General features: G+C 33.6%; 1 protein-coding gene across 1 annotated transcript; it reads left to right on the top strand.

The window, feature by feature from the left end:
- Nucleotides 1-3,161: 3,161 nt before the first annotated feature.
- Nucleotides 3,162-20,758, top strand: LOC129318074 (uncharacterized). Its single transcript, XM_054962599.1, is given in 15 exon segments — nt 3,162-3,956; nt 5,362-6,057; nt 6,778-6,984; nt 7,101-7,412; nt 10,907-11,031; nt 11,216-12,367; nt 13,153-13,294; nt 13,396-13,555; nt 13,770-13,933; nt 14,759-14,844; nt 16,331-16,430; nt 17,141-17,202; nt 18,114-18,270; nt 19,818-19,848; nt 19,851-20,758. Coding segments are annotated over 15 exon segments (3,705 nt in total). The 5' UTR covers nt 3,162-3,785; the 3' UTR covers nt 19,991-20,758.
- Nucleotides 20,759-21,120: the final 362 nt, after the last annotated feature.

The following is a 21,120-nucleotide window of genomic DNA, read 5'->3' as shown; positions in this document are numbered from 1 at the left end:
AGCTAGAAGGCATTGTGTGGAGGAAACAAATGGTCTTATCTTGTGCAGCACTTTGAGCCTGATAAAGGGGGATTGGTTTGATCTTAATGTGAATGATGCCTATTCTACAAGCCAAGATCTTGTGAGTTACAAAGGTTTGATTAGTGATTCTAAAAGCCAGTTTAAAGCTAGTTTTATGTTCAAAATGACTAATGGGGACTTGCTATATGTTGAACGTCGGGCGTGTTCGTAAAGTTTTAAAATGATATGGAGGTTTAGCTACAAAAAACTTGTCCTTAAATATGATTTGTGTGAAGTTGTCCAAATATTAAAGGATGAGACTCCTCCAAACCACTTGATGAATGATGTTGTCATTGAAATTGGAGTGCTCCTAACTCAAAACTGGAGAGTTGATGCTCAAAGAATTTCAAGAGATACCAACAATGCTGTTTGTTTGCTCACTAAACAAGCCCTTTAGCGTGTTAATGGGTTTTAACCTATTTTCTCTCCCCAGTTAGACAATTTTCAATTTGCAACAAGACATGTATAATGTTTTCAAGGAACTTGGGTTATGTTGGCCAAAAAGATAAAAAGATGTGCGGTTTTTTTATAATTATGCATTGATTATTTCAATAATCACAAAGGACAACTATGGTTATAACTCTTTTTAGAATATCATCAATTCTATAAATTTTATTTTATATAGAAATTAGATTGTGAACTTTTACTTTTTGTATAAGAATGATAATAAGATGACTGACTATCTTTCTAAGTTAATTCATAGATTATTCTGTGATTTCAATACTTTTGATACCCCACTTATTAACTGATTATGAGTGAATGGTTTATTTTTATTTTTGTTTTTGTCATTTGGTTTCACATTCCTATGTTCATATTAAGGAAAAAAAATGTTATTTAGTTTGGTTTTCTATTCCCTGGTCATAAAAAAAAAAGAGAAAATATTATAACTATATAATAACTATATAAACTGTAAAAGAGGTTTGTAACATCCTGATTTTTATATAATAAAGAAATTGTGGAATTTAGGTTTTGAGGAAAAAAAATGATAATAATAGAAATTTATATTATTTGAGATTATTTAGAAATAATATTATGGTTAGGTATTTAATTATGAATTTAAAAATTTAAATTTAAAACCACATAAGCAATATTTAGTTAAGATATAGTACATAAATAATTTTTTTTATGTGTGTGTTAAAAAAAAGAAGGTAGAAGGAACAAAAAAAGGAAGGGTGGAAGGTTGTTGTTTCTAAGTCCCACATTGGTTAGATGAGGGAAGAGAAGAGGTACCTTCATGTATAAAAAGAAGGGGATGTGTGCATTAGGAAGCATGAGAGGCTAAGATGCAATTTAGAGAAAATTGCAACTTATGGCCCAAAGGTTTGAATAATTAAATTCAGACCTATAGTTTTTTTTTAATATAATTTTGGGACCCACAATCCCATTTTTATATTATTTTTCTCTCTTCCTCTCACGTTGCTCGGCGTTTTCTCGCAAGGGGGGATTATTTTCTTTTTCTTCAGGTATGTTCTAACTTTCCTATTTAGATTAGCATTTAAAAATTTATTTAATTACAAAATTAATTTTATAGTTATTTTCTAAATAATATTAGCTTTCTAGTAATATGATTATTTTGTAGGATAGAGTAAATATTTTGATTAAAATTTTTTTATAGGATAGTTAATCTGATGATATGATGGATTAAAAATATAGGTTAAAACTCTTAGAGATATAATAAATATTATAGAATATTTTCTTGAGGTTAAAACTCATGTTTAAGAATTTTTGAGTTAAAATCTAGATCTATATGGTTGAATTTATGTGCAATTTGTGATGTAGGGATAAATCTATGATTATTAAATATTTATTTAAGTATGAACAGGTATTTTTGAGGTTATAGAAAGATGATTTGAGGCTTCAGGATAATTTTAAAATTTTTAATTTATTTTTGGATGAATTTTTAGAATATAGAAGGATGAAATTGTGATACTAGAAGTGATTTGAGGATAAAAAAAATAGTTTATTAGGGTATGAGAATTTTAGAAAATAATTTGGGAAGTTAAATGAGGCATAAATCTTAAATTAGTGTTAATATGGATTATAGATTTAAGACTTTCTAACTATTTAAATTAGAGTTATTTATTTTAATGTAAAATTAATATATAGTATTGTGAAATAATTATGTACATTATATTGACAAAGATAGTGGTGAAAAAGGAGTTGTGAAGGGGAACTTGTTATTCAAGACACAAGGTAACCATTATTAATGTGTTGTGATGGGTGTGTTTGTGAATGGTTATGTGTTGTTTTGTTGTTTGGAAAAATTATGAATTATTGAAAATAAATACTGTTATATACTTCTGTGAAATCATTGCCAAGTGGGTTAAAAATTTATTTTTGTTTATCATGATGAGATATTATTGTTCGGATATATTCCTGTTTGGATATTTGAATGATGCATGACTTGTCAGGGTATTTTAATGTATGGTGTTAATGGAAATTTCTGTTCGGTTAATTATTACCACGTGGTAAGCCCTCATTGGACCCAATGAGTGGCGTGTCGCTTGGTCCAACTCACCTTTGGCCGGGTGATTTGGCGTCCGAGCATGGCGAAAGGAGGATATAAGGTGCAGTCATGCAATTAAATACTTGTTCGGTTTGTTTGAAAATATTGTTCGGTTAAATGTTTTGTGTGCCCACTTAGCAATCGCATGATTAGTTACATCCACATGCATCATTACATATTAATTTTTGGTTACTGGGACTTTTAAGTCTCATTTCCCGTGGTTAATATTTTTATAGGAGCGAGTCCGGCCGAGAAAGCACCAGAGGTGTAACTATGATGTATGAGACACCATCTTTTACGTTGCCTCTTATTTTAGATTATACAATGTATCTTGTGCCAACTTAGGACATATCTTCTTTGTGGAGCATGTAAACTCTAATCCTTTTTATTAAAAGTATTTATATGACCATGAGGATTATGTCTGTCCCTCATGGTTTTAATTGCCTTTTTGAATATTTTAAGACTTATGTTATGTCTTGGATGTATCATGATAAGAAAATTTTCTATCATGATAATGGTTTTAATAATTTGCGAAAAATCGGTTTGTATTTTTAAGGGTGTTACAAGGTTCAACAACAGGCCAAAAAAAAAAAAACAGCAACAAAATTACAATTCTAAATAAATCTTAGAATCTGAAAATAAAAGAGCACGTGAAGAGGACGAAGGTCATAAATAAGATCCCAACACCATTAATCGATTTTCTTGCTGATCGAAGCCTTCTTTAATCCCGTCACCAATTGCAGTGGCTTCTCTCTTACCCATCTCCTGTCAAGGTAGAGCTTTTAATAAAAATATTTTCAGACAAAATTATTTTTATAATAATATTTAATCCTCAAATTATCCAAAAACCTCTTCTTCTTTTATCCGTCTCTATTTAAGCCAAACGAGATTTCTTTCTCCCTTCCCCTAATCTCTAGGAACTAATATATTTAATTGATTTACTTATAAAAATTTAAATAAAATAAAATAAATTATAAAGACTTAATCTAAAAATAAAGAAATATAATTTTTAGGTTAGTTTTTTCTAATAAATATTTGAAAATTTTCTTCTTTATTTGCGGCAAAATATTCAAAAAAAAAAAAAAAAAATCTGGTTTAAGCACCGTTCCAAACTAGACCAGTTCGTCGTCATCGGCTCACTTGGGCGGGAATCAGCAGCCAGAGCCAGAAGGAGGACACCATAGAAGAGCCATTGACACTGTGAGAGGCAGCCGATCCAATGGCTGTTGACACAAATCTGGCGGTGCTGTTCGACAATTTGAAGGTTGAAGATCCATTGATTCCCCCGAAGACCTGGGAATCTATCCCTTCTGAAAGTGGCCTTCACTCTCATTCCGATGCTTCAACTTCCTCTTCAAACCAACCTTTCTATGACCTCTCCACTGTCTCTGTAAGTTTATACTCCATCGTCTCGCTTGATTGAATTTGCGACTGCTTTGGGGTTTTCTTTTCTCGGAAGTAATCATTTTGAGGGTTATTGGGTCTGGAAAGTGTGAGAAATGTAGTCTAGCATGCTACATTTTTCCCCGATCCCAGCAGCTTGCGTAAGTACCTGCGTCATGTACATCTGTGGGCATCTTGACACAGTTAAGAGACATGCTGGCTACCTAACTCCCTGAATTTTTGATAGTCAGATGACAAGAGTGTTGGGAACTAGGTTTGCGTCGCTCGGTTCACATTGCACTTTCAAAATTTTTAGCTGGATTCATTTCTTGAATTTTGGTAAAATCCCCTGTTGTTGGATAAGCACATAAATAACTCGGCTTACTGAATTTTAGGAAGATTGATGTTTAGGGTGACTCTACTTTATTCACTTGCACGTGGGATTGTATATATTTCCTTCCACGTGGCATGCTATTTGAATTTTGAGATGTAAAATCTTCTTAATCTTGATTCAGCTGAAACCTTTTAAGCTAAAATGGACGTAGAAATTTAATTTTCAGCTGCAGATATTTCTGAATTAAAATGTCATGAAAAATTATGTACAGTGTACATCTTATTTATTTATTTATTATAAAGATCAATGCCCACTAGGCATTGACCATTGGGGAATTGTGGCTCTTTAGTGAAGAGCTAGCAAATTGACTTGTGAGCATGAATGCAAATACACTTTGTGAAAGGTTTAAACCACCTCGTCATTAGGAGTCTTTGGGTTTCTTTCAAATTTTGTAACTTCAAGCCAACATGACTGGCCAATATTGGTTCTCATATGTTTTAAACATTTTTCAATGTTCGATAAATTCTTGATATCACTCTTTACACATATTATTCCTGCCTTGGAAATGTATTGAAGATTTTTCTGTTCCGGATGCAAAATTTGATCTTAGCTCTCTATTGAGGGCTGTTGCTAATTAAAGATGATGCTGAAGCTCTACCTAACCCTTTTAAGCAACCTTACTGGTATTCTTTTTCTTTAAAAAAAATTAAAGAAGAAAATATGGCTCTGGATTTCAGTTCTTCAACATCATTGCATTTAACAACATTCTCTTATAGAATGGCATGATAACGTGCATAGATATTAATTTTTGGAACATTTATGTCAGATCTGTATATTGCTTTTGAATTATAATGCAACACATTTGAGCAAATTCTTACATTTCCCAACACATACAGCATTTTTAAATAAGCTAACCTCTCACTTATCTACTTTATCCAAGTCTTCTTTTAAGCTACTATTGTGGATGCATTAAGATTCAAGAGACTATGATCTTACTTTGTCCAGATACTTTGACTATACTAATCATCCTTGTTCAATGTCTGTATCCATATTTATTGTTATGAAAATTTGGCCTCAGGAAGCAAGTTTGGTGAGGTTGGTGATGAATGCTATGCAAGGTGCAAAATCATCCCTTATTAGTATTCAAAAGCTCTCTGCTATCTTCTGTTCTAATCCAGCAGATAGGACCTTCCATTGCATTTCAAGTGTGTGGAAACGAGCTTTAAGCACTCATTCTCTGGGAAATGTACTTAAATCTATAGGTTGCACTGGGTTGCTAGTTTTTCTTCTTCGTGAATTTGTAGAATATTTTACAAATATGAAGTTGGAGGACAGTTTGACTAGCAAAAGCAAAAATCATCAAAAAGATGAAATGGGGGAAGAAAAGTGCCCTCCTAATACACTGGTCAATCAAGCCTTTGCTGTTGCTGTGGGGAAGGTTTTGGAAGGGTACATCTGTGCGTTGGACACAGTTTATGCATCTGCAGTTTTAAGGCGTCCATCAAGTGATGTTGAATTGTCTTTGCACTTATCCTCTGTATCAGGATGTTTGAAGAGTGTGGTGCATTCTGAAATTACATTTCTTGAGTTCTATTTGCACACAAAGGACTTGAGGACTCAGATTGAAGCCCTAGGAAATATTTGTAATTTACATAAGTTGGCACTTTGCTTGTCTGGCACTTCTTTTGATGATCTGATTGCTGATGCTACTTCTGAATTTCGTAACTTCTACAGAGGGGGAGATTTGCTAACATTCTTGTATACACAATTAAATGTGAGCCTGTCTCTTTTCTTCTCTATCTTTTCATTCATTACTGCTGTTCTAAATAATACACATTTCCTTTCCTTTCCTTTTTTTTTCCCCAAAGTATCTGGTACTCATATTGAAACTGTGACAAAAGTTAAAGAAAGATTGAAAAGAACTATTCTCATAATCCTGGTTGCAGCCTTACTTTTTCTCTTCCAATAAATTCTATTTATCCAAAGCAATTATAATGAAGGATTAAAACATTAAACAAGAATTTAGTTGGTCTTAGTATACGTAGAATCAAGACTACGTTTTTATGGTCAACCATGGTTTTAACCCACTAAAACACTGGATATATGGTAGGGTTCCAATGCTTTACATGGTGAAAAAGAAAGATGATTTTCATTCCAAGCATTGAATCACCTGTATGTTTCGAGAAGACTGTTGAGTAATTGTTAGAACTTAGCTGGCTCTTGGTGTTTTTCCATGCAAATCTCATAACATCTTCAATGGGAAGAATTATAGATTCTAAAGAGAGGCTGCAATTGAATGAATGGCTGCTCCTACTTTTTAGGTGCTTAAACTCTTCCTTTTCTACTAAATATATAGTTTCCCCCTAGTTTTGTTAGATTATTGTTGCAACAAGTTCTTTAGGTGATGTGTTCTCTAAACAAACGTATGTTAAATGTTTACAAGGTTTCTCTCCTTTTGGAATTTCTTCTAACTCAAAGTTTACTTAAGATGTAGGTTGCTGATCCTGCTCACTGTAATCTGCTCAAGTTTCTCTTTCTTCAATCATTTGAACCATACTGTGGTTTTATCAGATCATGGATATTCAAAGCAGAAATCAATGACCCATATCAGGAGTTTATTGTTGAGGATATTGACCATTTACCTCCTAATCCACACATTAAAGCTGGCATTTCTGTTGATTTTCCCATGGCAAGTTTTAGGGTAATGTTTTCCTCTTTGATGCTTAAAAATATGATCCAGAGACTATTTTGACGTGCATCATAACTTTGGGTTGTGCTACTATATTGATTTTGTTGGTTGCGGCTTGCTAACCTTAGGAACGAGTTGGAGTTGCTGTTCCATGTTTTCTTAGAGATAGCTTGATTCCACTTGTTAGAGCTGGTCAGCAGCTCAAGGTACTGCTGAAATTGCTTGAGTTGTGCATTCATGTTGCTACAAGAGACCACAGTTCTCAGGATTTTCTTCCCTGCTGGAGTGGTTTTGCAAACGATGGTCCATCATATTTGTCTCCATTGACTTTCAGTCGAGATGATATTGAAGCTATGGTGCTTGCAAGGGACAATTATTATAAAAGGATGAATGAAAAGCTCAAGGGCCTTATCAGTGACTTAGAAATAAGATATCAACAGGTAAGCAAATCCTCTAATTTGGTTCCCCGTATAAAAAATGCACTTTTTCCTTCAGCTTTCTTTTTTTATTATTTTTCCTGTGATATGAGAAGGAATTTTATTGAGGGGAGAAATAATGTTATATGGCTAGCAGATACAAGACATTCTCCTTGCCAATGAAGAACCAAAAGCCAAGAAAGAAGAAAGAAGAAAGAACAAAAATTATTGGCAAGTCTGCCAATCTAGTTGAATACTTGCTCGGGGAAACCTCCTTGAAATGACTACTGTTTGGACAAAATAAGTAGGTGTTAGGCCAAATTGTTCGCTAAAATGGGAGATCACTGCAAGTGCAGGGGTCACACAGTAGGACAGAAGTCAGATATTGTTCTGTCAGAGTTTGTCAAAAGCAAATGATAAACAAATAGGCTGGTTAAGCTTGGACCAAACAAAAAAGGAATATGAGAGTGATAGGGTACTGATTATTATGGGATAATGGGTGATGTGGGAAGTTAGAGAAATATTAGGAATAAATATTATTTTTGTTATTTTAGATATTTTCTGTTTAATAATGTTATTTAGGTTATTTTTCTGTTTTCTTGAGTGGTCTTCAAGTTTAGGAGTAATGGGTTATAGTACTTTTTGATTAAATAGGTAATTTTATTTATTTATTTATTTTTTAGGTAGTTATTCTCCATTATCTGAGCTACGGATTAATAGGAGTCTTTTTAGTTATTAATTATTTTTCTATCTATAAATACTGTGCTCATAGCATGTAGAAATCATCTGGCATTAAATCTATTTATTTATATTAGTAGAGATTCTCCTTAACTTTATTAGTTGTATGAGTTTAAAATCCTCACTCATCTTCTACTAAAGATTTTCATTCATCTTTACTAATTTATGAAGTTTAGGTGAAGAAGGGGTGAGATGGTTAACTAAGTTATTTAATGTGATTTTACGGTCCAAGAAAATGCCTGATGAGTGGAGGAGAAGTACATTAATTCCTATTTATAAAAATAAAGGAGATCTTCAGAATTGTACTAACTATAGAGGGATTAAACTCATGAGCCACACAATGAAATTGTGGGAGAAAGTAATTGAGCACAGGTTGAGATTGGAGACAAGTATTTCTGAGAATCAATTTGGTTTTATGCCAGGTAGATCAACTACAGAGGCAATTTATCTACTAAGGGGATTAATGGAAAAGTATCGTTGTAAAGATAAAGATCTACACATGGTTTTTATTGATTTGGAAAAAGCTTATGACCGTATACCAAGAGAAGTGCTTTGGAAAGCGTTGGAAAAAAAGGGAGTACGGATTGCTTATATTAAAGCCATACAAGATATGTATGAGGGGGTAAAAACTAGTATAAGAACGCCTAGTGGTCAAACAAAGGATTTTCCTATAAAGATTGGACTACATCAGGGATCATCTCTGAGTCCTTATTTGTTCAACTTGATTTTAAATGTTTTGACGGAACATATTCAAGAGGAAATCCCGAAATGTATGCTCTTCGCGGATGATATAGTTCTTATAGCAGAGACAAGAGAAGAGGTTAATTGCAAACTTGAGTTATGGAGGAGGACATTGGAGTCGAAAGGTTTTCGTCTGAGTAGAAGTAAGACGGAATATTTATATTGTAAATTTGGTAAAGGACTATTCGAAAATAATTTGGAAGTGAAATTGGGAGATCAAATTATACCTCAAGTGGAAAAGTTTAGATATTTGGGAGCCATTATTCAAAATGATGGCGAAATCAGTGGAGATATTTCACATAGAATTCAAGCTGGGTGGTTTAATTGGAGAAAAGCTAAAGGAGTTATTTGTGACCGTAAGGTGCCTAATAAACTTAAAGGAAAGTTTTATCGTACTGCTATCAGACCGGCAATGTTATATAGTAGTGAATGCTGGGCTCTAACGGGACAGCAAGAGCATAAAGTTGGAGTAGCAGAGATGAGAATGTTACGATGGATGTGCGGACATACACGTAAAGATAAAATTCGAAATGAGCACACACGTGAAAAAGTGAGGGTGGCACCTATTGAGGAAAAAATGGTAGAAAATCGGTTGAGATGGTTTGGGCATGTACAAAGAAGACCAAGGGAGGCACCAGTGAGAAGAGTGGAACATATAACTTTGAGTCCGATTAAGAGAGGTAGAGGAAGGCCTAAGAGAACACTCTTGGAAGTTGTTGAACGTGATCTCTTAATTAATAATATTTCTAAAAGCTTAATAAATGATAGAGCACAATGGCGTCTTGCAATCCATGTAGCCGACCCCACCTAGTGGGATAAAGGCTTGTTGTTGTTGTTGTTTGTTGTTGTTGTTGTTACTAATTTATGAAGTTGGATTTTGATTTCATAATTTAACAAAGATTTTTCTTCCTTCTTTCCCTTTACCTATCTTGGATCCTATCAAAAAGCAATTGGAATGATGATACTGAAGTAAAATAGCAAAAAAGTGTAAGATGAGAATCAGATCGATGAGAAAGTACTAGGATTAATTCTCTCTCAACCACTCCCTAGTACTATCTGTTATCTCCTTCCTTTATGCAAGGGATACCATTTGAGCTAACAAGGATTGATTTTATCTACAAGTGTCTTTTGAATTACGACAGTAAGCCTATTGCAAGGTAATCCATATTCTCTATGCTTCTTATCCTAAAGTTCAATTATGCTCAAACCTTTAATTATTATGAGGGGCAACTGATATATTTCTATCCTAGTTAACAAATTGCTCTATATAATCCCTCCCTAAAAGTTACATGATCTAATCTTAGATCTCCTATTTCTTGGTCTCACTATAACATCCAAATATTTACTACAGGTGGTCGGATTAGAGATGAAAGCATGAAAGATATTAACTTGCAAATACTCATGAATACCATAGCATAAGAGAAGAGAGGAAAACTAGACAAGCTCTGCTATGGAAAAGTACACATTACTAAAATTAGAACACAAATATCAAACAGCCCGCCGATCCAAATACAAGAGAATACAGAGACGATAAGAGATATAGGAAGTAGAAAATTGTTGCGCAACACTTTGATCATGAGCCTCTACACACATTCCAACTGTCTTGCACTTAGATTACTGCTCTCTCATGCCTAATCTGCCTAGACTGAGAAAAATGCTATGCCTAATGAGCCTCTACACACACTCCATAGTATACAGTGTACTCATGGTTGAAAACTTGGTATAGTTTTTTGTTGTTCTGCCACTTTCTGTGTATTTCATAAACCTTCTGTTATTACAAGTTGTGACATTTGAAAGCTTGATGCCTGCTATCTTATTGTTGTGCAGTATAGTCCTCGAACTATAGTATTTATATTTTCTCATGCCTCTTGTCGTGCTGTCTTGTATATAATGTCTTTTTCCTTTGGTCACTCTTGTCTGATTGGAAATGGAATGGAATTGAAAAAAAGGACTGAGATCCCATGTTGGTGACCTGACTTCTTTTCTTTTTTTCTCTCTGCTCTAATTTGCTTTTATTCATTAAAACTCTGATTTTACAGGTTGCTACACATACCTCAGTACCTTTCTTTGGTAATGGTGGAGGGAATTTGGACAGCCTAAATCTATTTATGTCAGAAGATGAGTTCATTGCGCTGCAAACAGCAGAAAAAAGAAGTTCAATGATGTAATTAATCATATTCCCTCTGCATTCCATCCCCTTTTGTGTGCAAACACTTGCATATGTTGGCAGAATTCATTTTTGTTTGCTATTTGTAATTTTAATTTTTATCATTTTATGTTCTAGCAATCTTTTTGATATTGTTTTCAACATCATTGTTGCTTTATTGATAGTTTATATCAATTTGCAGGGGCATTGACAATTTGGACTCTGATGTCTCAAGCACTGCTGATGAATTCTCATATGTGGATGAAGCATATGATTTGTCTGATGGTTCAGCTTCAAACAACTCTGAGGAGCAAATTGAGACTGATCAGTTGATTAGATGGCCATATAAAGTAGCTGAGCAACAAGATTATGTATCTGCTTTAAGCTTCTCCAAGAGTACTGCAATAAATAGTTCAATGCAAAATTCTTGCCAATCTGAAAAGTCAGATAGCAATCATCATAAAATCTGTGATAAAAACGATACTGTTGATCATTTTGTGAAGTCTTCCCATGTAAAACCAATGGCAAGTCACATGTCAAATTCCCAGAGTCCAGGAAAGTCAAGCTGCTCACTTAAAGTCAGTACTCAACATAGAGACAGTTTAATTGATAGTTATTGGTCAGTCGATCACATTTTGAAAAGATCACTTGATGAAGATGAAATTGATGAGCGAAAGGTGATGGGAAAACATTTGGGGTTGCTTAGGGATGCCACATTATACAATGTTAATACTGTTGCCATTAATGATGCTTTGAGTATGGAAGCCATGGGTGAGAATCTATCTGATAATAACATGCATTCCTTTAAGTTATATAGATTTCAACCACAAAATATTGTCCATAAGCATAATTCAAGTATGAATCCCCTTAGCATGAACCCTATGTTGACAAGGAATTCATTGCTTTGCTTGATGGGTAGAAATGGAGAAAAGTACATCACAGATCATCGACAGCCTTTACCTTACTTCAATTTTTCAACTGTGGAGGACCCTTGTAAGGTTTACAAGGACAAGTTACAATTAAGTTCCGGATTTAGCATTGGATCTGTAATTTCATTGGATTGTCATGGATCTGCTAATGGTAATAAGACCGATCACTATTGTGAAGAAGGCAGTGGTGGAGAGGAAAGCTTGATTAGTACCACCCAAAACTGTGGTACTTCCTTATTGGATTTGAAGGACCATAATCGGCATATTTTAACTGATGTACATGGTGGCTGTAGCTGGGAAAGATTGCTAGGTAGTTTTAGAAAATCTGTTGATTGTGATGCTACCCAGAAGATCTGTTTTTCAGCATTTGAAACACCTCTTGATATTATAGTTGACAAATGCTTGTTGCAGGAAATCATTCTTCAGTATCCTTAATTTTTTGTTTACTTTGGACAACTATTCATTAGTTTGCTTATAGAGGTTTTATTTTATTCCTTCATTGTATTTACAAAGCTCTGGGTAGTGTTGAGATCAAAACAACATCCTTTTGTCATGATTGCATCAGCTCCAAATACAGCTCACTTGAACTCTTCTCCTAGTTTTGAAAAACCTCTAGTACTGAGGTGTTCACCTGGAGGAATCTTACAAAGAGGGGGGAAAAGAGAGAGAGGTGAGGTCTGGATAATGGTTATGAGCTGAAAGTCAAAAGGGATGTGTGGATTCTGATGTCTGGAAGTTTAGCTGTTGGAGCAAGAGCTAGAGAAATAGCTGGGGCTTGGCTTTATTTTGACTTTCTCTTTTTTAATCTTCTGCTAATCTGTTTTCTTTCTTTAATACTAGTGGGCCCTCCGTCTGTTAGTGAAATACTACCTGTTAGTCTCTGTTCTTGGACATCAGCTCTGTTTTTTCGTGTGTTTTCTTAGTGATACCAGCCATCAATTGCAGTATGAATTTTGAAAGCCAATTTTATTAGGTTTTTCTAACTGGCATGCATCGAAACACAGAACTGGGAGATAAGGTAAAGTGGGCTGTGTTTAGACTTTAGATGTGATGATGTTTGATTACTGCATGAGTGCCACGAGTTAAAAATCTTAATTTTGTTCATAATTGTTCAGGTGACAGCTTTTGGGAATTTATGAGTTGGAACACTTGAATAGTTGCTGTTGGATAGGTTAATTTTCTGCTTGATACTTTTCCTTAATGATGTTAGATATAAGTATGTCAGCAAGCTAACCATCTACTTGCTTGAAGAAGCATTTGAGTTGAAAGAGCATCTTTTGGCATTGCGACGTTATCATTTTATGGAAGTAGCAGATTGGGCTGATTTGTTTATTTTGTCTCTTTGGCATCATGTATTACTATGTCTCTACTCAAAATGACTCTTTAACTCATAACACACTTGTAATAACAATGCTATATGCATGACCCTTCTTTGCCTGACTTGATTTGACAGAGGTGGTCTGTTACAGAAGCAAATGAGAGACTTCCAGAAATTCAAGGTCTCCTTGAGTCGTCAATTCAGAAGTCTTCATGTGAAAATGACCGTCATAAAGATAGGCTGTTTGTGTACGTGAAAGGAGATGGGAAAATGCCATTCTCAATATCAACTTCTGGTATACATTATACTATATTCATTGATGTGAAGCAAACCTCTATCATATTAACAAAAGCGGCGCCAAATATTATTACTGTTGGTTTTTGTTGAGATTTGTTATTTATGTTTATCATTTCCTTTCAGATTTGATTAATGTTTCAGCAACTCCATCCACTTAGGAGTGGTAGAAAAATGAATATTGCTATCTGACTGGAACCTGTAAACATTGGCAGGAGTCCGTTCTTTTGATTTCTTAGGACTGGGTTACCGTGTGGATTGGCCAGTCAATATTATTTTAACACCTGCTGCATTGAAGATATATTCTGATATATTCAATTTTCTAATACAAGTGAAGCTTGGAATTTTCTCGTTGACTGATGTTTGGTGCTCTCTTAAGGTTTGGCTTCTCTTAAAATTGCCCCCCCCAATTTTTCATTGTGTATCATTGATCAGCATAAATTTGTTTATATCATATCTTCTAAATATCATAAAACTCTTCATGTTGATGAGAGAGTACAATAACATCATGTAATTTATGTAGCTGACTTCACCTAGTGGAATAAGGCTCATTGTTGTATCATATAACTCTCCATCAATTGCTTCCTATGAATCTCATGAGATGAGAGGGAGCGGCCTTGGAAAGTTCATATAGCTTATAGTTAGAAAATAATCACGTTCTATATTTGTTACACTATAGAATCTTATTGGGTGTCACAACACAAACATGATATGCCTTGATTTCTTTGTATGAGCTTTTGGTAAAATTAACTATTAGAAACTTTATTCTTCTGTGTGATTAGCCATGCCCTCTTCATTGAATTTTACTTGTATATATATTCTTACTGATTGTGCTCTGCTGAGGTAATCTGTTCTTTCATTGTGTTGTTCTTGACTAGCAAGCGTTCTGCTTGTTTCTTTATGTATTTATCAGTCACATTTGCTTCTTCCCGTGTTTGGGACGGATTTTTGCCTTTGGAAAAAGGACTAATTTGAAACATATATCCTCTCCCCCTTTTTGTCTTTTGAAAGTTAAATTATTTCTAATTCTGATGGTAAAATGATATGCTCAAAAGAGTCTGCAATTTTTGTGATGTACGAGATTTGATATCTTAGTATGCTTCAGATTGTAGTTGCCTTAAATTCTGAATGCTCATGGTAAGTGAAAATGTGGGGCCTCTATTGTGTAATAGTATTGAACTTCTGTTCGAATTTCGGTGAACAGGATTTGGTGCACATGACCAGTAAAAACCTGAATTCTGAACTTTACCAACATGAAGTGGGCTATCTTAATATGTTGATAAAGCTGAGGTATGAACTAAAACTGCTTTGTCTTTTGTGGACATTTAATTTGGATCACCTTTTGTAGAATGGCTTATGTCTTTGACCTCTTCATGGGATCTTTTTACCTCTTTGTGGACTCGGACAGTTATACCAACAAGGACAAACCCACTCCCACCTTAATTTTTGTTGATCTTGTATTGTGCATGTATCAATGATGTAAATAATATTATTTTTATAAAATTTTTAATCCTGTCACCCCTCAAATTTTTTATTTTTACCCCTAGAATTTTTTACTCCACCCCCTTCAAAAAGGTATAATTATTTCCAAACAAATAGAACAAATTAATTTTTTCAAGAAATTTCCTATTACCATTCTTTAAAAATAATGTATGACATGTTATTGACTATCATATTATCATTTTTTTAAAAAATTATTTTTTAAAAAAATTTAACCATACTTTCCACTCAATGAAAAACATTGCTCTGGAACGATAGAAGAAACTATAAATAAATTCTATTTGACTAAAATAATAATTACGAACTTTTTGACTATTACATGTTTATCATATATGATACACCCACACACTTTCTTTATATATTAATATGCATTTATATCTAATTTAAATGTATTAATGTTATTGTTTTTACTATTATCTGGTTTTATTTTAATTGTAATAAATATTATCATCACTATTTTATTACATTGGTCAGCATTTAAAATCATATTTTTATAATTATTGATATAAGGGTCCCCCCCCCCCAAGAAAAAAATAAATATTTTCTTTGTCATGTGTGGTATTTGACATGGGAAAATGGAGAGGAGAAAATAGGGAGGAGAGAAAATTGGTTAATTTCATTTGGGCAATAATAATCTTACTATTTTTAGGAAAAATGTTTACATATAACAGAGCTTGTTATCTATTGTATAGTTTATATAATTTGCATAATATGACTAAATGAAACTAAAGTATAATTATATATTAATCTTAATTTATAATTATTTTATCCAATTTTAGTTTTTTAATTTTTTAAATTTTTTTCTATTCAGTGATTTCAAAAATTTTAAAATAATTATAAAATTGAAAATATAGAACGTTGCATTAAGAAGCAATGCATGTGGGTTCTAAAATTGATAGGAAAATGAAAAAAAAAAATGATGGGCAAATACTCTCCTAAATCTTCCTATTTTTGGAGAGAAAAGTTGGAGGTAAAATATGTGGTCCCACATGTTTTCCCTCTATTTTTCTCTCCCTCCCACTTTTCTTTCCTTATCCAAGCAGGGGGAAAATGCACTTTTCCTTCCTGTTTGCTTCCCCCATGACTTTTCTACCTTGCCAAGCACTGTGTTAGATTTAAGTTATTAGAATTTGTAATTCTATAAACTCTGTAATTTTAGCGGAATCTAATGAGCGTTTAGGAGAGTTCCTTGAATTAATTTTTACTATTGATTATGAATTTCTTCTCCATACATGTATGTAACTGTGAGTACTTTTGGCTCTACTTTCTAATCCAGGCACCAGGTCAGCCATTTTGTTTGTACTTTGCAGCAGTATGTGGAGTCACAGTTATCTCATGTATCATGGTGCAGGTTTCTTCATTCCCTTCAGCATAAGGTTTGCTGCCTCTTGTACTAGTTAATTATTTATTTTAGACATTATACTTTTGGGTCCCTTTTTTTCATGTCTTTTTTTTTAGTTGTTTTTTAATGATAGTTGGCAAAGAAACAGTGTTCTGTCTTGTAGTCAGCTGAATTTCATGTTGAGGACCTTTAGTCAGATCACTTTTGTGATAACAAATGTATCTGATTATCTGAAATAGGAACCCACTTTAGAGCTGTCTCTATATATTGGTTACATAAGAAGGATTCAAACTCTAATCAGCATGTATCCTAATTATCCATGAAAGATAAACTTTTTTCCTTGCCATTTGATTCTTACAACTCACTGCCTTATACAATAATACGTCATAAAAATAACTGACAAATAGATAGGATAAAATAAAACAAATAGTAATGAGTCAACAACCCAATCTTAATAACTTGCTAATATTCAGCAATAGTCATTTCCACATCAGATGGCAAAACCATACCAGACCCATGAATAACATCTGCCACTCTTGGACGCTTATTTCTTCTAACATACGGATGGGAGTGGGCAGTGAATGAGGAGTCGTATCAATTTTCTTTTTGCCAATTCTGTTTGTGGACCCACTAGTCATACCACTTTTGATATATGTGACAGAGTTTGCTTGATATGATAACTTTGACCTGTTTTGTTTCTCTTTATTTTGATTCATCTTTTGGATATATGTGCCATTTATGTAGGCGAATGATATGATGGATCTAGAGTCAGTTCACATGGATTATCTTGCCAATGCATTGCGCATGTAAGTTTATACTTATATGTTTTTTGCTGATTTACATGACAATTAGTAAATATTAGGCAGATATATAACAGTAATTCCTTATGATCATTTAGTACATCGTAATTTTGTCTATGCCTCATAAATTTTATCCTTGTAACATGGCTAGGTAAGATCAGTGATACATTTCTGGCTTGACAAGCTGTGTCTAATGTTAAATATTCACAATTTCTGTTCTGATGATTGGGCATTCTAACCCGCTTCTTTATTATGGTAGTCCATAAAAGTTGATTGCTAGCAGAATTAGATTTTGATTAGTGAGACTTTTTTATACATCGTTAACATTTAGTGTTAGAGATATCATATAACCATATCTTGGGTTTTCAGTTTCGACCTTACGCTTTTGGATTTAAGTGGTCCTTAACATGATAATGAAATCTCAATGACCAAATGCTGATAAGTTATTAAGTTTGATTCTTGATACTGATCCTCCATTTGGTAGCAAGGGGTTGATTGAGTCAGATAGATTAAGCACTGTGCTCTTTTTTTTTTTTTGAGTTATTCTGATTTTTTTTATATAGTTTTTTATAGCCAATTGGTCATAAAAAAGTCTGTAAAGTGGGGTTATAGATATTCTTGAGTACTGTGAAGACAAGTAGAGAAAGGTCAGAAAATATTCAATGAAGTTATTGAATGGGACTTTTTGGTTAACAATATACCCAAAGTTTTGGTAATTGATAGTTGTGCAATTAATGTAACTGACTCAATTTAGTGGGATAAATGCTTAGGAAAAGATTTTGATGTGGCTGCAGTTTGGTTGGCCTAGCTGGGGGCAGGCTTGCATGTGATAGGGCCCAAGGTTGAGGCATGAATCTTTCAGTAACTTTCAAGTTCAGGAAGGTCTGACAGAAGGCATGTGATATTGCTTATTGCAGATGTTTCCTCTCTGATGAAACCCGGACAGTAGGCAGCATTATTGAGAGCATTTTACAATGTGCACTAGATTTCCGGTTGTGTCTTGCAGCAGGAACCTGGGATGCAGGAATTGATCAGGAAAATTTGTTTGGCAGATTCAGAATCAATGTGTCTCAGGTAAGCCCTGCAACATTTAAATGACATGTCTGATGAAGTTATTGTGGAAATAAAAAATGACAAAAATACTAGCTGTATATGTTTTATTTGGAAAGATCTTTGGCATTATCAGATTGTATATTTGGTTGTTGCTAAGTTATCTTGCTGTAAAAATACTTTGAAAAGGCTTAAAATTCCAGTAGTTCATAGTGTCAATTCAAATTATTGGTTAATTTGGTGATTTGTTCATGCTTGAGGAAGACTTTCAAAGCATTATCTTTATGACATGGAAATATCAGGCATCGATGACTGGTCATGTCTGCAAAGAGTCATGGAATGAGGCAGCTTTTAGAGTAGCAGATCCTACCTAGTGTTCTTCCGAACATAAAAATACGTTAATGCTTTGCTGTGTCTTTTATGTAATGTTTGGCAGGTAAAAAATGTTTTTTCTAGTAAAGAAATGGCAAATGCACCTTTCCCATTTTCTTTTCAAATATATTTCTCATTTCGTTTCTAGAAAACATTTTTCAGTGTACCAAACATACATTTAGGTTTTCTGGTATTAGGAAAGGCATGACAATGACAAGGTACATGATAACCTTTGCTCTGCAGGGCCTTTTCATCTATTGCAGGGTCTGGGGGCACCCAAGATTGACTTGGCTTTGCCTGATTTAAGAGGGGTAAAGGAAAAAAAATCACTTATGAAAATTGTTGAATGAGACTTTCTAATTAATATTATTTCTAAAAGCTTGGTTGATAATAGAGCACAATGATATTGTGTAATCCATGTAGTTAACCTCACCTAGTGGGATGAGGCTTGTTGTTATTGCATATTTGTCTTGAGTCATTATATATATATATATATATATATATATAAATACTAATGTAACATAGATTTAAATCCAAATAAGTGAATACCCATCTGTAATCATAAATTGAACTAAAAATAACCAATCATGATAGTATTTATTGGATTAGATCCAGTGGATGCCAAACCATAAGCATATATATCAAAAGAACATCAACAATCATCAAATTGAATTCTAAGATTATTAAAGGAAGTCTAAAATTAGAGTTTGTGTATTATTCATATATTCACCATTTAATTATATATTAAGTAGAAAAATGATAATAATTATGCACAAGATTAATACTTATACCATCAGAATGTAGGAATAAAAAAAAAAACTGAAGCTCCAAAAATGATGTCATTATGAATTGATAAAACATTTAACTCCAGTTTTTTATTGGTTCCTTGTAATGAGAGGTTTTGTGGAGGTTTCAAATCAGTTTAGGAACTGATTCACTGATTTTTCTTACTGAGCTGGTTGGGTTGGTCCATTTTCATAACATTGACATAACTATGATAATTCCATAAATTAGACTCGGAAAAAAAAAAACGGAGAAAGTCAATTTATTCATGTTTGTTATAGGGTTCAGGTGAATCTTTTGTCAACGTTTGGTATATTCTTTTCTTTTTTTTTTTTTTTGCAGAAGTGTTTGGTATATTCTCAATAACTGAGGTGTCATAGATAGGGGACTGACATGCTAATTGTATTGAATTGCAGGTGCTTTCGATAAAGCAGAAGTTTGAAAAAAATCTAAAGAATTGCAGCGTTGCTACATCAAGGCACCTAAACATGGGGGCTTTGGGATTTCTCGTTTCTGGGAATATCTCAACTATAATGAATATTATTCCGATGTCAGCAATGAAATGGGGTATTATCATTATGCTTTCTGACTTGCAGAGGCTCTTAGTGATGGTAAGCCATATCTGGCAAAGACAATGGAGGCCATCTTTGGTGATTTCAAATATTAGAGGCTGATTGGGTAATGGGTATCTGATATAGTTATGTGGGTTCAACTGTTTGGATGGAGAGTCTTAAAAATTCTTAGGATTTAAAAAGCAGGGAAATTAAATCAAGCTTCAGCATTGGGAAATCTGTGTGGATAATTAATCCTTGTAACATTTGAACCTTCTGTATATTTCCAATTTTTCATAGCATGTGTTAGAGTCTGCCAATGCTGAGGCTGTTTGGGTCTGGACTCTTGTCCGGGGATTGGATTTGAATCCGCTGCTGGTCCAGGTCGGAGGTCTGGGTCATGTTCAACGGAACATGTGGATGGATGTCTTAATGCAAAGATCTGATCTTTGGACGGTTTGCAAGGTGAGCAGAAATGCAGAATGCAATTGCTTCCCAGGTGATTTTGGAGGAAGAAAGGAAGGACTCGGTCTACTTATTCTTTGAAGTCTGATAATGAGTGACCCAATTTAGAAAAAAGAAATATAACAGGGAAGCTACATCAGCTTGGTCTACATGTAAAGATCATGTTTTTTGAGTGGCAAGTTTGTTAATCTCATTGTTTGATATCTTAGATTTGCTTTTTAGTATTTGAATTAGATTTCTGGGGTTAGATTGAATCTTACTTTTGTAAATTTATCACCCCACCAGAAGAAAGGCCTTGTGTTCAGTTATAGATGTGATGCAATATTTGGTGGCTTTTGTAATCTTCCACCTTTTGTCTTTTCTTTTTCGAGCAACCATAATCTCTTCAAGGCTTAAATATAAATATAAATATCAATATAAAACAATGTGGAGTTATGTTGCTCATATCTTGAACAATGTGATAATTCATATTAAATAGAATAACCTATTTTAGATTTTGTATCAATTCACGAGATTTACTGTCTCCCCTATTCTCTTATATGAATATGCCACCATAAAATAACATTGTAACCAACATTGTTGGAGCTGGGCCATGCATTGAACTAATTAGTTATTGGTTCACTCAAGAGTAATTCGATTGGTTTTAATTAAAACAATAACATTTAATTATTATATATGAAAAACAAAAATATTTCTGACAATA

This window comes from Prosopis cineraria, unplaced genomic scaffold (assembly GCF_029017545.1).
Source record: "Prosopis cineraria cultivar Desert tree isolate PC_DT_omini unplaced genomic scaffold, ASM2901754v1 PC8, whole genome shotgun sequence".
NCBI classification, from domain to species: Eukaryota; Viridiplantae; Streptophyta; class Magnoliopsida; order Fabales; family Fabaceae; genus Prosopis; species Prosopis cineraria.
The sequence above is the reverse complement of the archived record's forward strand: the minus strand, read 5'-3'. Positions and strand labels throughout refer to the sequence as shown.